This window comes from Canis aureus, chromosome 33 (assembly GCF_053574225.1).
Source record: "Canis aureus isolate CA01 chromosome 33, VMU_Caureus_v.1.0, whole genome shotgun sequence".
In the NCBI taxonomy this organism is placed as follows: Eukaryota; Metazoa; Chordata; class Mammalia; order Carnivora; family Canidae; genus Canis; species Canis aureus.
In genome coordinates, this window is record NC_135643.1 from 37,917,276 (window position 1) to 37,934,659 (window position 17,384).

General features: G+C 43.0%; 1 protein-coding gene and 1 pseudogene across 1 annotated transcript in view; one reads left to right on the top strand and one right to left on the bottom strand.

Moving 5' to 3' along the window:
• Positions 1-8,980, bottom strand: part of PRSS12 (serine protease 12) — a 75,588-nt gene extending 66,608 nt beyond the window's left edge. The window contains exon 1 of the mRNA XM_077882399.1: positions 8,584-8,980. Coding sequence (XP_077738525.1) covers positions 8,584-8,980 — 397 coding nt within the window. The remainder of the gene's footprint in view (positions 1-8,583) is intronic.
• A 6,143-nt stretch (positions 8,981-15,123) lies between these two features.
• LOC144304274 (adenosine 5'-monophosphoramidase HINT1 pseudogene) lies at positions 15,124-15,710 on the top strand (annotated as a pseudogene).
• Positions 15,711-17,384: the final 1,674 nt, after the last annotated feature.

Consider the following 17,384-nt stretch of genomic DNA (forward strand, 5'->3'; position numbering starts at 1 on the left):
GAATTGTGAACCAATACGTTTCTGTTGTTGAAGCTGCTCGGTTGCGGTACTGGTTAGAGCAAACTGATAAAGCCATGACAGTATTACCTGTCCTTGCACAGGTAGTGAAACCATGCTTTTCATACTCCACACTTCAAGGAGACCTAAAGGAAATACTAGGAAAGGAATCAGGCTAGTCAGCTGTCTTTGCTCTGCAAATCCAGCTCATTCCAAAATAAACCAAATAAATAGATATGTCTATTTTGTTAACAGACATGTACTTTTGGAATAGCAGTTTGAAGAGAAAGAATAAGCAGAAAAAAGGAAGAAGTAGTGTTCTCTGAATAGAATTAATAATAAATATTTTTAAAACATTTAAAATCACAATTTGATAAATGAGTAAAAGTACTATGATCACACAAATCCTTTCTCATCTATTACTAATCTTCACAGAAGCAGAAAATAATTAATTCTAGTTATCATTATATTGTTCTGGTGGAACTAGAAAGAAAGCATGCTGGTGATATCAAGCTATTGTTCAGACCTCTGACAAAAAGTATACTTAAAGCTAAAAGTGATAGGGAAATTTCAATTTATAAACTATTCTGAAGAAAAAAGCCTATTACATGTTGGACAACTTAGTACACATATTTCACAAAGGAATTAAACATAATCCTATGTCTTATACCAAAGGCAACACTGGGAAAATACACTGAATGATCATGTCCTATCTGAATTATGAAATACACAAAAAACTCACATCCCTGAAAATAACTCAATTGGGAGGTTAGTTGAATTTTTCGAGTACAGTACAGGAAACTAGTTTAATCTTAATGTTTTTCTTCCTATAATCTATTTGATAGTACTGAGGTACAGTATTTTTGTCTATGATTATATTTTCCCATAACCAAAACTAGCTTTACCATTGTGAAATGGATTTTATTCAAATTGTGCCATGTCAAAATGAAATCAAATCAGCTCTTAACATATGAAACATTCCCTTGGACTGAGATCCAACTGAACTATATCTGCCTCCATTAGTTCACATCTATAATTCATATTAGTTGTTCATTTATTATTCATGTAGATACCTTCAGTGCTAAGAAAAAAAAATTTCAACTGATCTAATTCAAAATGAGAAAATATCAAAACATGGCGAGGAGGATGTGAAAGTACCTAATACTGCTGAAGAAGGCAGATGCTCAATCGATGAGCCACCCAGGAGCCCCATACATACTTAATTTTTTTTAAAGTGGAACTAGAGGGTATTATGCTGAATGAAGTAAGTCAGTCAAAGAAGGACAAACATTATATGGTCTCATTCAGGGAATATAAAAAATAATGAAAGGGATTAAAGGGGAAAGGAGAGAAAATGAGTGGGAAATATCAGTGAGGGTGACAGAAATGAGAGACTCCTAACTCTGGGAACAAACAAGGGGTAGTGGAAGGGGAGGTGGGCCGGGGACTGAGTGGGGCACTTGAAGCGATTGGGTGGTATACTATATGTTGGCAAATCAAACTCCAATAAAAAATATACAAAAAAAAAAGAAAATATTAAAACAGTGAGAGACTTTCCTTTTAGTAAGTAATTCTACCCATTTACATTGAGATTATTAGGAATTTATAGATTTTTATCAATGATTCCTCCCTTTTTTTTTTTTAAAGATTTTACTTATTTTTTCATGAGAGACAGAGAGAGAGAGAGGCAGAGACAGAGGCAGAGGGAGAAGCAGGCTCCATGCAGGGAGCCCAATGTGGGACTCAATCCTGGGACCCCCCGGGATCAGGACCGGAGCTGAAGGCAGATCTCAACTGCTGAGCCACCCAGGTGTCCCAATGATTCCTTCATTTAAAACATTATACATTACTATGCAAAAAAGACTCTATCCATGGTTTAATTATGGTAAACTAATACACACATATAACCCTAGCGGATAATTTCAACAATTGTGTGTCTCTGAACTATTCACACATCAGCAAATGGTATGGGTATTAACATTTTATTGTTCAGCTCTGAGTGATGAAACTAAACTACTCCTGATAGTAATCCTCTTATCTGTCTCCTAGAGTAGGTATCATAGGAAAGGTAAGGAGAATGTTTAGTATTCTCGTGACATCTCAATCAAAGAGCGGGTGTCCTCAACCAGAGCACACAGGTGACTTCTTATTCATCTTTGTAACTGCTGCTTCTGGTGTGAACTCAGAAAATGTTTAATGAAATCTATCCTTGCCTTGTTATAAGAATCAGCATTTTCTACCCTTTATGTCCCTCTAGTGATCCTAATAAAAAGTATTGAGGTTGTATCTTGTAATAGGGGGAAAAATCTCATTACTTTAGTGCTTTGCATACAATAATTTTTTTATTAATGTTGTTGGGCTGACTTGCAGATGAAAGGGGAGGAGTGTGGGGGGATTGCCCTAGAAAAGTAAGATGCAGAAGAGGCAAAAATCAACATTTTTCTGAACAGGGTATCAACCATGTAGAAGGCGGTCTAAATCAATTGTACACATAGTACACACCTGAGTGCCAGGTCATGATGCAGACTAAAGGAAGAGATTTCAGAGTACTGTTTTCTTTACAAGTTAATTCAGGGCTGGAGGAAACTTCATTAAAAGTGTCTACATCACATCTGAACCAACCTGCATTTTCTTACAATTGTGGAATTATTCACTTCAGACATAAATTTGCTAGACCTGCAAATAGTATCTTAAAACAAGAAAACATGCTTTTTCAATCAAATCAGGGTCTTGATGTCATTCTTCTAGATTCAGTCGAAAAATAAATATAGCATTTCACAGAAAAATTTTTATTTATTTATTTATTTATTTTTATTGTAGAGATTATATACAAAAAATGGAAAAATGCTTATGATAATGTTACGGGGAAAAGATGGATACCAAGTTTAAATACGTTAACTTTGTGAAAATAAAGATGTCTTTGGAAGAAGAAAAAAATTATAATTACAAATTTGGGTATGAGTGTGGCTTGGATCAGTTAGGGTACTTTTCATGACAAAGAATAGAAAACCCAATTCACAATGGCTGAAGCAACAAGGAGATTTGTACCAATTTTTAAATTAGTTAATTTTTTAAATTAATTACTGCTATTTTTTTTAATCGCATTGTTTTCCCAAATGTCGGGACAAACTCCAACCATACTTCTAGCAGACCCTGTTGGTTCTCCTCAACAACTACCTTACTTCTTTCCACCAGGGGAGTCCCTAGGTGTTCTGAGATTAATCCTGATTAAACTATCCAATTGTATTAATTGAATTTTCCTTTCCCCAGAGTGCCAGAGGAACATGTGAAGTTCATCACCATGTCCTGGCCAATGAAATGCAGGAAGAAGTAGAGAGGTGGGGGGTGGAATTCTGGAAAGGTTTCTTTGCTCTTTTTGGCAAAGGTGGGAGCCTTTTCTTTCTTCTGCAGGCTATCCTATCTCCTATATATATATATATATATATATATATATATATATATTTATAGGCTATCCTATCTCCGTGGGAAGCCTGGAATAACCACTATAACTACTAGCCTAAGAATAAAAGTCACACTTAGAAAACAGAGGAGCCAAGAGAATAGCAGAGAAACAGTTGTACCATGTCGGAGCGCAACAAATCTCCTTGTTGCTTCAGCCATTGTGAATTGGGTTTTCTATTCTTTGTCATGAAAAGTACCCTAACTGATCCAAGCCACACTCATACCCAAATTTGTAATTATATTTTTTTTTCTTCTTCCAAAGACATCTTTATTTTCACAATGTTAACGTATTTAAACTTGGTATCCATCTTTTCCCCGTAACATTATCATAAGCATTTTTCCATTTTTTGTATATAATCTCTACAATAAAAAAAAATAATAATCTCTACAATTATCACATCGTATCCACCAAATGAAGGGACCTCTGTGTAGTATCTTATAGCTGGATATTTAGGTTTGCCTCCACAATTATGAACCAAATCACTTTTTTTTCCTTTTTAAATATTTTATTTATTTATATGAGAGAGACAGAGAGAGAAAGCACAAGCACAGGGAGGGACAGAGGGAAAGGGAGCGCTTCACAGGGCTAGATCCCAGGACCTTGAGATCATGACCTGAGCAGAAGACAGCCACTTAACTGAATGAGCCACCCAGGCACCCCTGAACCAAATCACTTTACAAAGATGATGTCAGGGTCGTGAGATCAAGCCTTGTATCCAGCTCCAAGCTCGGCTTGGAGTATGCATGAGATTCTCTCTCCCCTCTCCCTCTGACCCTCCCATTCATTCTCCCTCTCTAAAATAAATAAATAAACCTTTTTTTTTAAAGGCAATAGTAGGGATACCTGGGTGGCTCAGCAGTTTAGTGCCTGCCTTCGGCCCAGGGCGTGATCCCGGGATCCAGGATCGAGTCCCACATTGGGATCCCTGCATGGAGCCTGCTTCTCCCTCTGCTTGTGTCTCTGCCTCTGTCTCTCTCTCTCTCTCTCCCTCTCTCTCGTGTGTCTCTCATGAATAAATAAATAAAATCTTTTAAAATAATAATAATAAAAAGGCAATAGAAACTAGATATCATTCTTTCTTCTTAAAAAAAAAATCTTCAGACTAGTAAAGAGATAATCCCTCAAAGTATTTTATATCTGCTTTATCCTAAAGAGCAGATTGAGCTCAAAATTCATAATCCAGCCAGGAAATATATCAGATCTGGTATTGCTAATGTCTCTCAGAACCTGCTACACAGAATCAAGATGCAGCAGTTTTTTTAAAAGGGACAGTTTTCAGCCAACTTTTTAATTAATATTCACTTCAAATACCAGATAGAATTCAAAGAGTACAGCCTGTAAACAACTGTCCCATAAGTCTCCCATCTCTGTTTGAATCAGGAGACTGGGGTGGGTACACGCATATGAGTCATCAGTCACCTACAGCTGAGTTCCACTCGGCTGCTTATCACGCAGAGTAGTTAGTTAGCACAGCGTCAGGTTGTCCCATCTGCCATGCCAACTAGTGACCGGAAAGTGATCTTCCCTTCCTAGTCAGGAAGCTCTAAATTACTGCAGGGTATGGGGGTGGGGGGGGGGGGCGGAATCAGTTGCGTGTTAATTCTTTCTGTAGCAATACAAAAAATAACCTAGCTCACGTGCAGTTAATAATCATATTCTGGTGAACTGGATTGTTATTATCCCACACCAATCAAATGAAAAACAGTGGTACCCTTTCCTAGAATGACACAAAAAGTTCCCATAATGGGCATGCCTTCTGTTTGATCTGACACCTAGCAGAATTAAGTCACAGATGGTGGACTCCATCTACATAATCATCCACCACTATATATTCTAGATGGGTTCTGATGCCCACCTTTGGTTTTCCCAAGTGTGACAAAGGGTCTTCAGCATCCAAATCACATTGACTGCTCTTCAGAAATGCACATTCTCAGGACGCCTGGATGGCTCAGTGGGTTAAGTATCTGCCTTCGGCTCAGGTCATGATCTCAGGGTCCTGGGACGGAGGTGGAGGGAGGCTCATTCTCAGGAATCTAAGATCTAAGGATTACTTAATCAGAGCTTCTGAAGGCTAGAGCCTAGGCATCCACATTTAATAAGTTCCTAGGTGCTTATTATGAGGACAAACTCCCAGGACTCATTTAGGGTATTCCAATCCTCCAAATGATTCTTCATTACTAATTCACAGTTTCATACAATTAGGGCCCAGGCATCACCTTTCAGACATTTGAGCCACTGGAGTGTCCACGCCCTGCCCTAAGCTCACCTCAGATCTCCCCCTGCGCCCCTTCAACTAGGCTTAGACCAACTCTCTACCTCAAAGGCACCAACTCCCTCATTTCTCTCAATGCAACTAGATCTGGGAATCTGAACTCCAGTTTCTTTTTTGAAGGAGGGATCTTACTACTATAAATGTTCTTTCCTTTTGTTCTAGCTGTTTTTGTTTTGTTTTGTTTTTTTTTTTTTTGGTTTTTTTTTTTTTTTTTTTTTTTTGGTTTTTGTTTGTAAAGAAAAAGGAAACAAAAAAAAAAGACCTCTGGATATTTCTAAATCCTAAGATGCAGGAAATCATGTGCATTGGACCAAACATAATTCCCTTCCTTTTTCCTTTCAGACTAGTCCTTAAGCTACAAAATCAGACAGCACATATATTCCTACAGGTTTATATAATTAAAGAACCAGAGCAAAATGAGTTGTGACATGAAAATGTACACTACCTTCTAATGTTGTTGTGAGAATTAAATGAGAAAACTAATATATAAAACGCTTACCTCAGCATTCAGCACAGAGCGAATGCTCAATAAACCCTCGCTGCTACCCCAGGCCAGGTCATTTTGGTAACATGCTCAGAGCCAGAAAAGTTCTTTGAATTAATCTCATCAAAAACTGCTTTTCTGCAGATAAGGAAACCAAAGCTCTGGGAGTTAAGAGTCTTCCCCAAACTACATAGCTACTGCCAGAGCCAAAATGGACACCAGTGTTTTCTAAAGCATAATTCCTTATTTTCGCTACTCCATGATAGCTTTGTTTACTCTCCAAAGTGAAATATAGACCCAAGGCCAGAAAGTCATAAGATTCAGAACATACCAGTCATTTCAAAGGTATAGATCATGCCTCATCAGAAAGTGAGAAGTAAATGAAAGGATAGGAAGCTCGGGTTATCAAGATGGGGTTTGTGAAAGTAATTAATTATTATATAGCCAGCTAAATTGTTTTCCTGTTGGGGGGGGTGCATGCATTTATCTCCCATCTTGGGTGGTTTCTTTTGTTTCTCTTGTGTACAATCACTTTGCCCCAGGAAGTACTGCACGAAGGACGATTATGCAGTGTTTGGGATTCTGGTCTGGTGAGAATTAGCTAAGAACATAAAAACATCACAAAGAGTCTATGGTGCTGTTGGATTTAAATTTCTATTCAACACAAGGGGGGAAACATAGAATAACCAGTCTCCTCATTTGGAATATAAAGTTAAAGGAATTCTGTGTGAAAAAGAGAGCAATTTATCACTATTGTGTTTTAACTTTGAATTCCATTCTTCTTTCAGTATATACACACACACACAGATATCTCCAAAATATACATTTAAAAATATGAAATACCAGGCAGCGCCTGGCTCAGCGGTTTAGCGCCGCCTTGAGCCGGGCGTGATCCTGGAGACCCCGGATTGAGTCCCACGTTGGGCTCCCTGCATGGAGCCTGCTTCTCCCTCTGCCTGTCTCTGCCTCTCTCTCTCCTTCTGTGTCTCTCATGAATAAATAAATAAAATCTTTTAAAAAATAAATAAAAATATGAAATATATTACAATAACAGGAAAGTGAAAAAATTCCCAGTGTTTGCTAAACATGATATTTTACTATAAGTAATCTCTTACAGTAAATAATGAGACAAGGCTAGGGTTCTTTGCCTGATATCACCTCAGTTTTTTTTATAACCACATTGGCATTCTGTCCATGAAACACGAACATAGCAATGACTTCATACTCCAGGATGAAGGATAATTGATCTTAACCTTCCTATCACTTTTCTTTAACTCAAGGCTAATGCAATAAATGTCTTAGATAAATAAAAATGTCTGTAGAAAAAAAATGGCACTATGAAAGCCAACCTCCAAATTACCTCCAAAAGGTACAAAGTATAACATATCTCAGAACCCCAGTTCATGAAACCTTTGCCCTGTAGCTTAGACATAAAGCTCCCAAGAAGATGTTTGAAGGAAAATTCAAACTTTGAAGGACATAAAGTCCCCCCCACCCCCCAGCTATTAAAGAAGGGGGTTGTGGGGCCTGGGCGAAGCCCTAATGTTAAACAAAACCCCAACAACTCAAAATGAAGCCCCGTTCAAAGGCAGATCATTTACACACATTAAACCTATTACTATGTTTTCATTGTACCATAAAACCAAGACATCTTAGGGAACTTTTTCTCTTGATGTTACCAACTAATCCCAATTGCCCATAAATAACGTATACAGGTTAAAAAAAAAAAAATGGCATTCTTGAAAACTGCATTTGAGGATATCAAGTTGCTTCTTCCCTAAGATAGTTACTATCTCTTTTTCCTTTCTTCTCTCTTCACTCACTGACTATATTCGCCAAATTGTGCCCCAGAATGGGAACATCATTTTGACAAGCTGGATTCTGGCTGGGAAATTTTGCCACATTTTTTCAGAGGTCAATGATGAGAGAGTGAAGGCAAAAATGTACCACCTTCCTCCAGAGAGACCCCAAACAGGGGTCTACCAGGAGGGGGAAAGGTTACTGGTCGTCATATCAGGTCTAATATTTCCCTTTCCCAAACAAGTAATTAGACCGCATCCGCCTTTTACTTTGCCTCTTTCTTGTAAATACGGTAACACCCCGAAGGCGAGGCGAGGCGAGGCGACCTGGAGAGCGCGCGTCCACCCCCGCACACACCTCCCTCCCCCTACTAGTGCGCGTGCACACACACACACACACACACACACACAGCGGCCAGAGCCCACCTCCAGGGACGCGGGGCGCAGCCCCTTGCACAAAACTATCCCCGCGCAGCCTCACGCACAAACTCGGAGTCCCGGTGCCGAGGTGCGGGCGGGTACCCGGGCGGGGGCAGGGACGTCTGGGGGCCGCGGCGGGGCCACTCACCGCGCCTGCAGTCGCAGTAGCCCCAGTCCGCCCGGCCGCGGCCGCCGCCGTACAAGCACCGGGGAGCGCCCGCGCCGTCCGGGCTCCTGCACAAGCTGTGGCGCTGCCCTCGCGGCCGAGCCCAGCCCGCCGGGGGCGAGCGCTCCGGGAAGGGCGGCACCTCCGCCCGGCGCAGGCAAGGGGCGCCGGAGTCCGTCACGTTGACCCGGGGCTCGCCGGCCGGGCAGTCCCCGCGGAGGGGCCGCGGCGGGGCGGCGAGGTGGGAAGGGCGCCGGGGCCCCGGAGCGGGCGCGGGGCGGGAGCGGCGGGGCGGGGGGTGACTGCGGGCGAGATCCAAGCCCATCACTTCGGGGAGCGCCCCCAACACCAGAGCCACCGCGAGGCGGGCGAGCGTCATGGTGCCAGAGCCGCAGGCTTCGGTCCATGCTCCCCGGCTCCTCCGCTCCTGCGGGGGGGGGAGGGGGCGGGGCCGCGGCGTCCCTCGAGGCCCCCCTCGAGTCTCCTCCCGCCCCCCGCACCTCGCCTCCCGCCGCGGCTCCGGCGCCGAGCCTCCGCCGCTGCCCCTCGGAAGCCGAGAGGACCCGGGCGAGGAGGCGCGGGCCGGCGGGGCTGGTGGGGCCTGAGCCCCGGGTCGGGGCGGAGCACGAGCCCGGGAACTCTGCCCCCTGCCTGCGGGCGCCGGCCCCCCCACCCCCTCCCCCGCTCGGACCCCCCCACGCTCGGCCCTCCGCCCGGGCCCCCCGCGGAACACCCCCCGGACCCCCGCCCGGGCCCCCTCCCCTCCGCCCGGACTCCCGTTCAGACCCCCGCCCGGACCCCTGCTCGGACCCCCGGCCCCCTCGCTCGGCCCTCCGCCCGGGCCCCCCCGCGGAACCCCCCCCGGACCCCCGCCCGGGCCCCCTCCCCTCCGCCCGGACCCCCCTCCAGGAACGCCCCCGGACCCCCGTTCAGACCCCCGCCCGGACCCCTGCTCGGACCCCCGCCCCCCCCCCGCTCGGCCCTCCGCCCGGGCCCCCCCCCCGTCGGAACACCCCCCCCCCCCCCCGCTCGGACCTCCCGGGGCCGCCCCCGCCCCCGCCCCCAGCCGGCTCCGGGCCTCGGCGTCGCGGTCCCCGGCCACAAGCCCAGGGAGCGGGGGCGGGGGAAGGTCTTGGCCGCGCCTTGCCCGAGGGCAGCACCGCCGCGCCGGCTGGGGCTCTGGGGCTCGCAGGCAGGCACCAGCCCCTGCAGCATCTCCCCTCCGCTGCCCGCGCCGGGTCTCGTTTTCCGGGTCTTGGAATCTTCGGAGGGACGTGTGGACGGACCCGGTCGCAGCTGTGCCCTGACAAGTCCCAGGATAAAAGTTAAAAAAGCGCACGAGGAACGATGAAGCCCTTTCTACTGGAGTGAGCGCGCCTCAAGGCCACGACGCTTCACTGAGCTTCAGATCCCGGTGCTTAACGCTGTACCCAACGCTTCTTAGGCTCCAATAAACATTGGCTGAAATTAAATTCCTGAACTGACCCAGGGAGAGGAGTTTGAGCCTTTCTACTTCCTGCCTCCCACTTTCCACCGGGTGCCCTGGCCGACACCAGTTGTTTGGTTATTACTGGGATTCACTGAGGCCCTCTTAATACCAAATTTCCTTTCTAACCAGAGAAGACTTCATCCGTCCGGGTCTCCGTCCCGTCCAAAAATCCATCCCTCTAACACCTGTCTCGCTTTTGCAGGGCAACGAACTGGAGTTAAGCCCACACATTTGCCTCTCCAAAGCAGGCTCGCTGCTGGCAGTTTTGAAGCCACCCTGTTGGCCTGACCATATTTTAGTAGAGCCTTTAAACGGCTCCACTCATCATCCTAAAACAAGTTAGCTTCGAATTTTTTATAAATCACTGGAGTTGGGTATCTTAGGATTTCTCCTTTCAGTGGTTCCTGGCCATGCTACTGAAGCTAAACAAGGAAAAAGAAGGCCAAAGAGACGATAATATTTTCTTTCTGGTAATCATTTTTTAAGTGCAAGGGAGGACTACTATCCCGTAATTTAATGTACCCTGAAGAAAATCTGAGTATAACTTAAACATTCATTGTTAAAACCTAGGTTTCTTTCTTTCTTTCTTTCAAGATTTTGTTTATTCATGAAAGACATAGAGAGAAAGAGAGGCAGAGACACAGGCAGAGGGACAAGCAGGCTCCATGTGGGGACCTCAGGATCACGCAGCCCTAGGCTGAAGGCAGACACTAACCCGCTGAGCCACCCAGGGATCCCCAAAACCTAGGTTTCAATTAGAAACTGATTTTCTGGGAATCCCTGGGTGGCTCAGCGGTTTAGCGCCTGCCTTTGGCCCAGGGCGTGATCCTGGAGTCCTGGGATCAAGTCCCACATTGGGCTCCCTGCACGGAGCCTGCTTCTCCCTCTGCCTGTGTCTCTGCCTCTCTCTCTCTGTGTGTCTTTCATGAATAAATAAATAAATAAAATCTTAAAAAAAACCCACTGATTTTCTTCTCTAACCTAGCTCAAATAATCCATTTTAGTTTAACTTTTGTGAATTATTTTCTTGATTTTCCCCACTCCTATTTAACTAAATATTTAATTTTATTTCAGTATGAATTGGGTAAAAAGAGTATTAGGAATCCCAAGATGTATTTGTCAAATCAAGATGCTCGTATGCACTATTTTAGGGTTTTCTTTAACTAAACTAATTTTTCTGGCTCCAAAAGCATAATTAAAAGGGTACTTGTAGAAGAGAGGTTGATTAACCTACTTTAGAATTCACCAATCACAGATTCTTGATATAATAGGCGGCAATTCTAATAGGAGTTGTCCACCTGTTTCTCTACCTTCTGCCTTGGGATTCTGGCTGCCTTGCTTAGATCTTGTTGCCCTCCCTCCCCTGCGTGGCTCCTCCACCAATTATTTTCACACTCGGTGGGGGTCTGCTGGCAGACCTAGTTCCTATACATCTGTGTACCTTGAAGAGGGTGAAATCATGAGAGAGAAGGGAGTAAAAGAGAAGATTGTTGGAACTCAGCTCCAGAGGGGAGAGAGGAGAGATGCCTGGGCAGGCTGGCCTCTCCTCCAGCCCCCTGTACTACTTAAGAGCTAAAGATTTTCCAAGGTCGACTTATATTTAACAGATTATAAAGCTGACACAGACAAAGTGGAGTTACCCACAGAAGATTCTACATCTGGATTTAATAATGTAGGTTTTAAAACATCTTTCCTAGACAATAAAATTGCATTTATGTAATTGGACTATGAATTTAGGGGCCTCGATTTGGGTTTTATCCTCTATTTGACAGGCAAAATATGACCTAAACAAACTTATCCTTTACATATCACTTCCCTCCTCTGCTAATATTTTCCTTCCCTCTCTTCTTTCATTCCTCCTTGCTGCTACCAACATGCAGACATTTAGGATATCCAGGCTCAGTCAAATCCGTGAAATGCATTTCTTTCTCCCACCCCACCACATTGCAGCATGTGTGCGAGGGGAGGAGGGGGGTTTGCAAGGAGAAATTCCCTCCTGTCTGGATTAGTCAGGACCTAGCCACAGATCCCTCCTCAGATTCTCATCACCTCATATCACAGATATCAAAGCCAAAGGAAAGGGGTTGTCACCTCCATCTTGTTACAGCTGCAAAACCCCTTTGCTGATTTTTTTTTTTTTTTTTTTTTTTTTTTTTTGCCTTGCAATCCCTTCGGCAGCAAAAAGGAGCAAGGAAAAGGAACTGAAAGAAATTAGTATTTGACACCTTGCAGGCATTCCCCTACCACAACACTTAGAAGGCCCCAGGAGGTCCCCTATAATACCCCTTGTCAGTTCTGTGACCTCCCGGATTCCATCATGCAACCTCATTGATTCGAGTCCCAAGAGCTCAACTACCCACAGCCTCTCGGCTTAAAACCTAAAAAAGTGAACAGGGGCATCTGCTTGCTCGTATCACAGCAGGGAGTCTTGGGGATAGGCGTGGGGTACATATATAACTATGTTTTATGTATATAAACATTTGGTTTTATGGTTGTTTAGGAAATGATTTTACTTCACATGTGTGATGGGTTGAATAGCTCTTGTATTTGGAAATACAACCAATATACATATTATTTTTACAGAGTTCCAAAAATCAGTATACAAAATAACTTTTGGAAAAGTTCCATTTGCAATTTGGGTACTGCCTGTATTTGGAAAAGCTAAGTTTTTGAACATATGGCATAAAATCAGCATTTACTTGTACAATTCCAAGCGCAAAAAAATTTGTTAAAAGAACACTGAGCACTGCTCTTTCACATAAAAGGAAAAAAATATCAAATTATATGAAAGCCTGTGTGGGGGCCATGGGAGATTTGAAATTATAAGACATTATCAGGCTGTTAGAGCAGAGGAATACAATAAGAGAATAATATATTTAGCTAAACGTTTAAGAAAATAAAAGGTCCAGAAACAGATGATGAATTGCTAAATGAATGGTACAGTGATTCAGAGGCAGATGTCTACAGCTAGCAGGAGGTCTCTGGCAGCGGAGGGCCCACATTCTTCTCTGCCAGCCTTCAGTCATAAAGATGTCTGAGGACCCACAACTGCAACAGCAGCCCTAAATATAACAGTATATAAATACATATATGGACTGTATATAGTGTTGAAGAGCAAAAGATAAGTTCTGCTTAAGTCATTTGATCTCTATTTTTCTCATTATTTAAAATTGAATTTTCAAAAGAAAAGAACAAAGTACCTTTTTAAAATTTTGATTTTATTTTTTTTATTTTATTTTATTTTTTTTTAATATTTTATTTTATTTATTCATGAGAGACACAGAGAGGCAGAGACACAGGCAGAGGGAGGAGCAGGCTCCATGCAAGGAGCCCGATGTGGGACTCGATCCCAGGAATCCAGGATCATGCCCTGAGCCAAAGGCAGATGCTCAACCGCTGAGCCACCCAGGCGTCCCTAAAATTTTGATTTTAAAAAAAAGATTTTATTTTGAGTAATCTCTAACACCCAACATGGAGCTTGAACTCAGAACCCTGAGATTAAGCGTCACGTGCTTTTCTACAATGATTAATAAATGGAACTTACCCAGAGAAACAAACAAACAAAAAAAAGAGTTCCATGCTCCACCAACTGATCCAGTCAGGCACCCTAAAATTTTTATATTTTTAAAATTTTATATAATATAAATATAAAATATAAATATTTTTAAAATATAAATATTTTAAAATATAAATATAAAATATAAATATTTATTTTATAAATTATAAAATATAATTTTATTGGTATAATCTCTATATGGAAACTAATCCTACAGATTCATTTTCAGTATTAGTCGAATAATACATACTAAGAGATGAGGAGTATATATAACATATATTTTATATATATCTCAAAAATATATAGTTACTTCAGCTTTGGAATCAAACCAATGCTCAGTCTGGCCTAGTTCTTCCTATGGGATCTGTGGTGAGTTCCCTTACTTCCCTAAGCCACCGGCTTGACAAGAGGGACAATAATAGTACTTGCATGATAAATCTCTGCGTGGAGTAATGATATAATGCATATAAACTGTTGAACATAGTACTTAAAAAATGCCAACTATGGTACAGTAGAATATTCTCAGTAACTGCTTTTGAACTCTTAACCACTCAAATTAAGTCACCCCAGTGAGAACCTGCCTAAACAAAGCACGAAGTGTGTACAGAGCTCCCTTCCCACCCAGCTTGTACCTCTTAGTTACTGCGCCTCAGTAATTCCCCTCTTGGATGAATGACAAACACAAGGCTGCTCTAGCTCCACTCACTGGAGCATTTGTCTTCTCTGATGTGTTGGCTTTCTCTACCCCTCAACAAGTTTGGTCCCCGAAAGCCAATGAAACACTAAGTATTTTGAGTTAAAACACTTTTCCTGAGGAGTTTGCCGAAGCATAATGAGTGGTTTTCAAACCCCTCAGTTGCAGGTGGGCTGTGGCCGCAGATGAAAAGAATAAAGATTGGAAGAAAAACAACACTAGAACTTCTTGCCAGTGATCTGAGAATCACAGAACCTAGTGCTGAAAAGGAGTTAGAGCTCCAATTTTCTGTCAAATGCAGCAATCCTTCTCCAAGTGAACTTCTAGCTTTTTCTTGAAAAAAAAAAATTTTTTTTAAAGATTTTATTTATTTATGGGATCCGTGGGTGGCTCAGTGGTTTGGCGCCTGCCTTTGGCCCAGGGCACGATCCTGGAGTCCCGAGATCAAGTCCCACATCGGGCTCCCTGCATGGAGCCTGCTTCTCCCTCTGCCTGTGTCTCTCGTGAATAAATAAATAAAATCTTTTTTTTAAAGATTTATTTATTCATGATAGATATATACATATAGAGAGAGGCAGAGACACAGGCAGAGGGAGAAGCAGGCTCCATGCAGGGAGCCCGATGTGGGACTCGATCCCGGGACTCCAGGATCGTGCCCTGAGCCTATGGCAGGCACTAAACCACTGAGCCACCCAGGGATCCTTCTTTCTTGAAAACTATTGATGGAGCAAATTCTTACTTGGGAGCCAGCATACTCCATCTCTAAAAAGACCAAATTGGCTCCCGAGCTTCTCCCAGGGTGGCCGTGCGGGAGGAGGCTGTGATGGCTGATGAGATCGCCAAGGCTCAGGCTGCCCAGCCTGGAGGTGACACAATTTTCGGAAAGATCATCCGCAAGGAAATCCCAGCCAAAATTATTTTTGAGGATGACCAATGTCTTGCTTTCCATGACAGTTCTCCTCAAGCACCAACTCATTTTCTGGTGATACCCAAGAAACATATATCCCAGATTTCTGTAGCAGAAGATGATGATGAAAGTCTTCTTGGACATTTAATGATTGTTGGCAAGAAATGTGCTGCTGATCTGGGCCTGAAGAAAGGTTATCGAATGGTGGTGAGTGTGGGTTCAGATGGGGGACAGTCTGTCCATCATGTTCATCTCCATGTTCTTGGAGGCCAGCAGATGAATTGACCTCCTGGTTAAACACGTTTTAGGGATAGTTTTCCTTTCTCTAGGCAATGGTCAATATTTCTAAGTTCCAGTATGTTAAACAGTATACTTACTTTTGCCTGTGTATGGATAGATTGAAGAAATAATTTTTAAAACCCATACATAATAAAAGACAATGTTGCATGGTTAAAAAAAGAAAGACCAATTGTTGGAAAAATCTCTCCTTTGACTGAGCTAGAAACCTAACTGACCTCGCTGTGATTCAGGTAAATTGATTCAGTATCCATTTAGAATCCAGCAGACCTAGGTTCAAATCCCTGTTTTTTGTTTCTTGGCCTCCAAGGGGTACTTAAAGACTCTCCCCCATTTCTTATAGATATATATTTTTAAGATTTTATTTATTTATTCATGAGAGACACACAGAAAGAGGCAGAGACATAGGCAGAGGGAGAAGCAGGGTCCTCACAGGGAGCTAATTGTAAAAAGCCTGCCTTTGTCTAGGCTTGTCTTCCATGCGTAAATGTCCTCTGGAGAACTCATTGCCTGAGAATGGGGGTGAAATATGGCATGTGGGTAGAGGTGGAGGTAGGATATAGGGATCCTGGCTCCCTACTTATCAATCACTGCTAACCTCTCTAAATACAGTTTGCTTATCTGTAATACAGAGAGAACAATTCTACTTAACAGAGTTGTAAGAATTAGAAACAGTATGTTAAGTGCTAGACACTGAACAAATGACAATTATCAGGACTTTTCGGCTTCTTCTAGGAGCCAAATGGCAGCCAATAAACAGTCACTGAACAAATGTAAATGAGCTTTAAAAATGTTTTTGGGCAGTATAGTAGTATAGTGACTACAAAAGGATCACAAACTAGCAGCTAGTAGGATGAACATGCCATCCAGATATATTTTATTTGATATAGGACTATTTTAAAGTTGATTTTCATGCATTTTAAAAATCAGTTGTTTGTTTGCAAAATTATGGACTACCAGCTTCCCTTATGTATCTGTTAGAATGTTTTTTCTGCTCCAAGTAAAAGACACCTCAACTCCAACAGCCTTAAAATAAGGCATTTTAACAGACTTTATGACCTTATACAATCAGAAATGCAGATTTCTCCGGGGTTGATTGCATCAGTGCCTAGCTATGTCATTAAACTTCCAGGCTCTTTCTCTCTCTCCTTGGTCATCTTAGTGCTAGCTTGCTTCCTCTTAGACTCTCAGCAAATAACAATGCATTACAACGAGACAGAAGAAGACAAGACTGTTCTTTCTGTGCCTCTTTTTGAGGAGCAAAGACCCTCTCCCAGAAACTTCCTCAGAGATTTCTCCTCACATTTAGTTTGTCATTATTGGGTCACTTGCCCATTCCTGAACCATTCAATGGCAGAAAGTATAGACTTACTATGATTAGCTTGGATTGATTATCTGGAGTGTAATGTGTGCTTAGGAAGAGACTGACCCATGTACATAGTACCCTTGAAAAATGAAAAGATCTGGCAATACGGCAACCCAAATACCCACATGGCAACACATGTCTGTTTCCATCCATAGACCTAGGGAACAGTCTTCAGTTCATCATGGCCACCACCTGCCTGGACTTTGTATCTTTCTTTTTTTTTTTTTTTAAGATTTTATTTGTTTATTCATAGAGTCAGAGACAGAGAGAGAGGCAGAGACACAGACAGAGGGAGAGGCAGGCATCATACAGAGATGCCCAATGTGGGACTCGATCCAGGGTCTCCAGGATCATGCCCTGGGCCGCAGGCGGCGCCAAACCGCTGCGCCACCGGGGCTGCCCCCTGCCTGGACTTTGTAAGCATGTAAGTTTATTACATTTTGTTTATATTTTTTTACCTGGCAGGAATTTCAT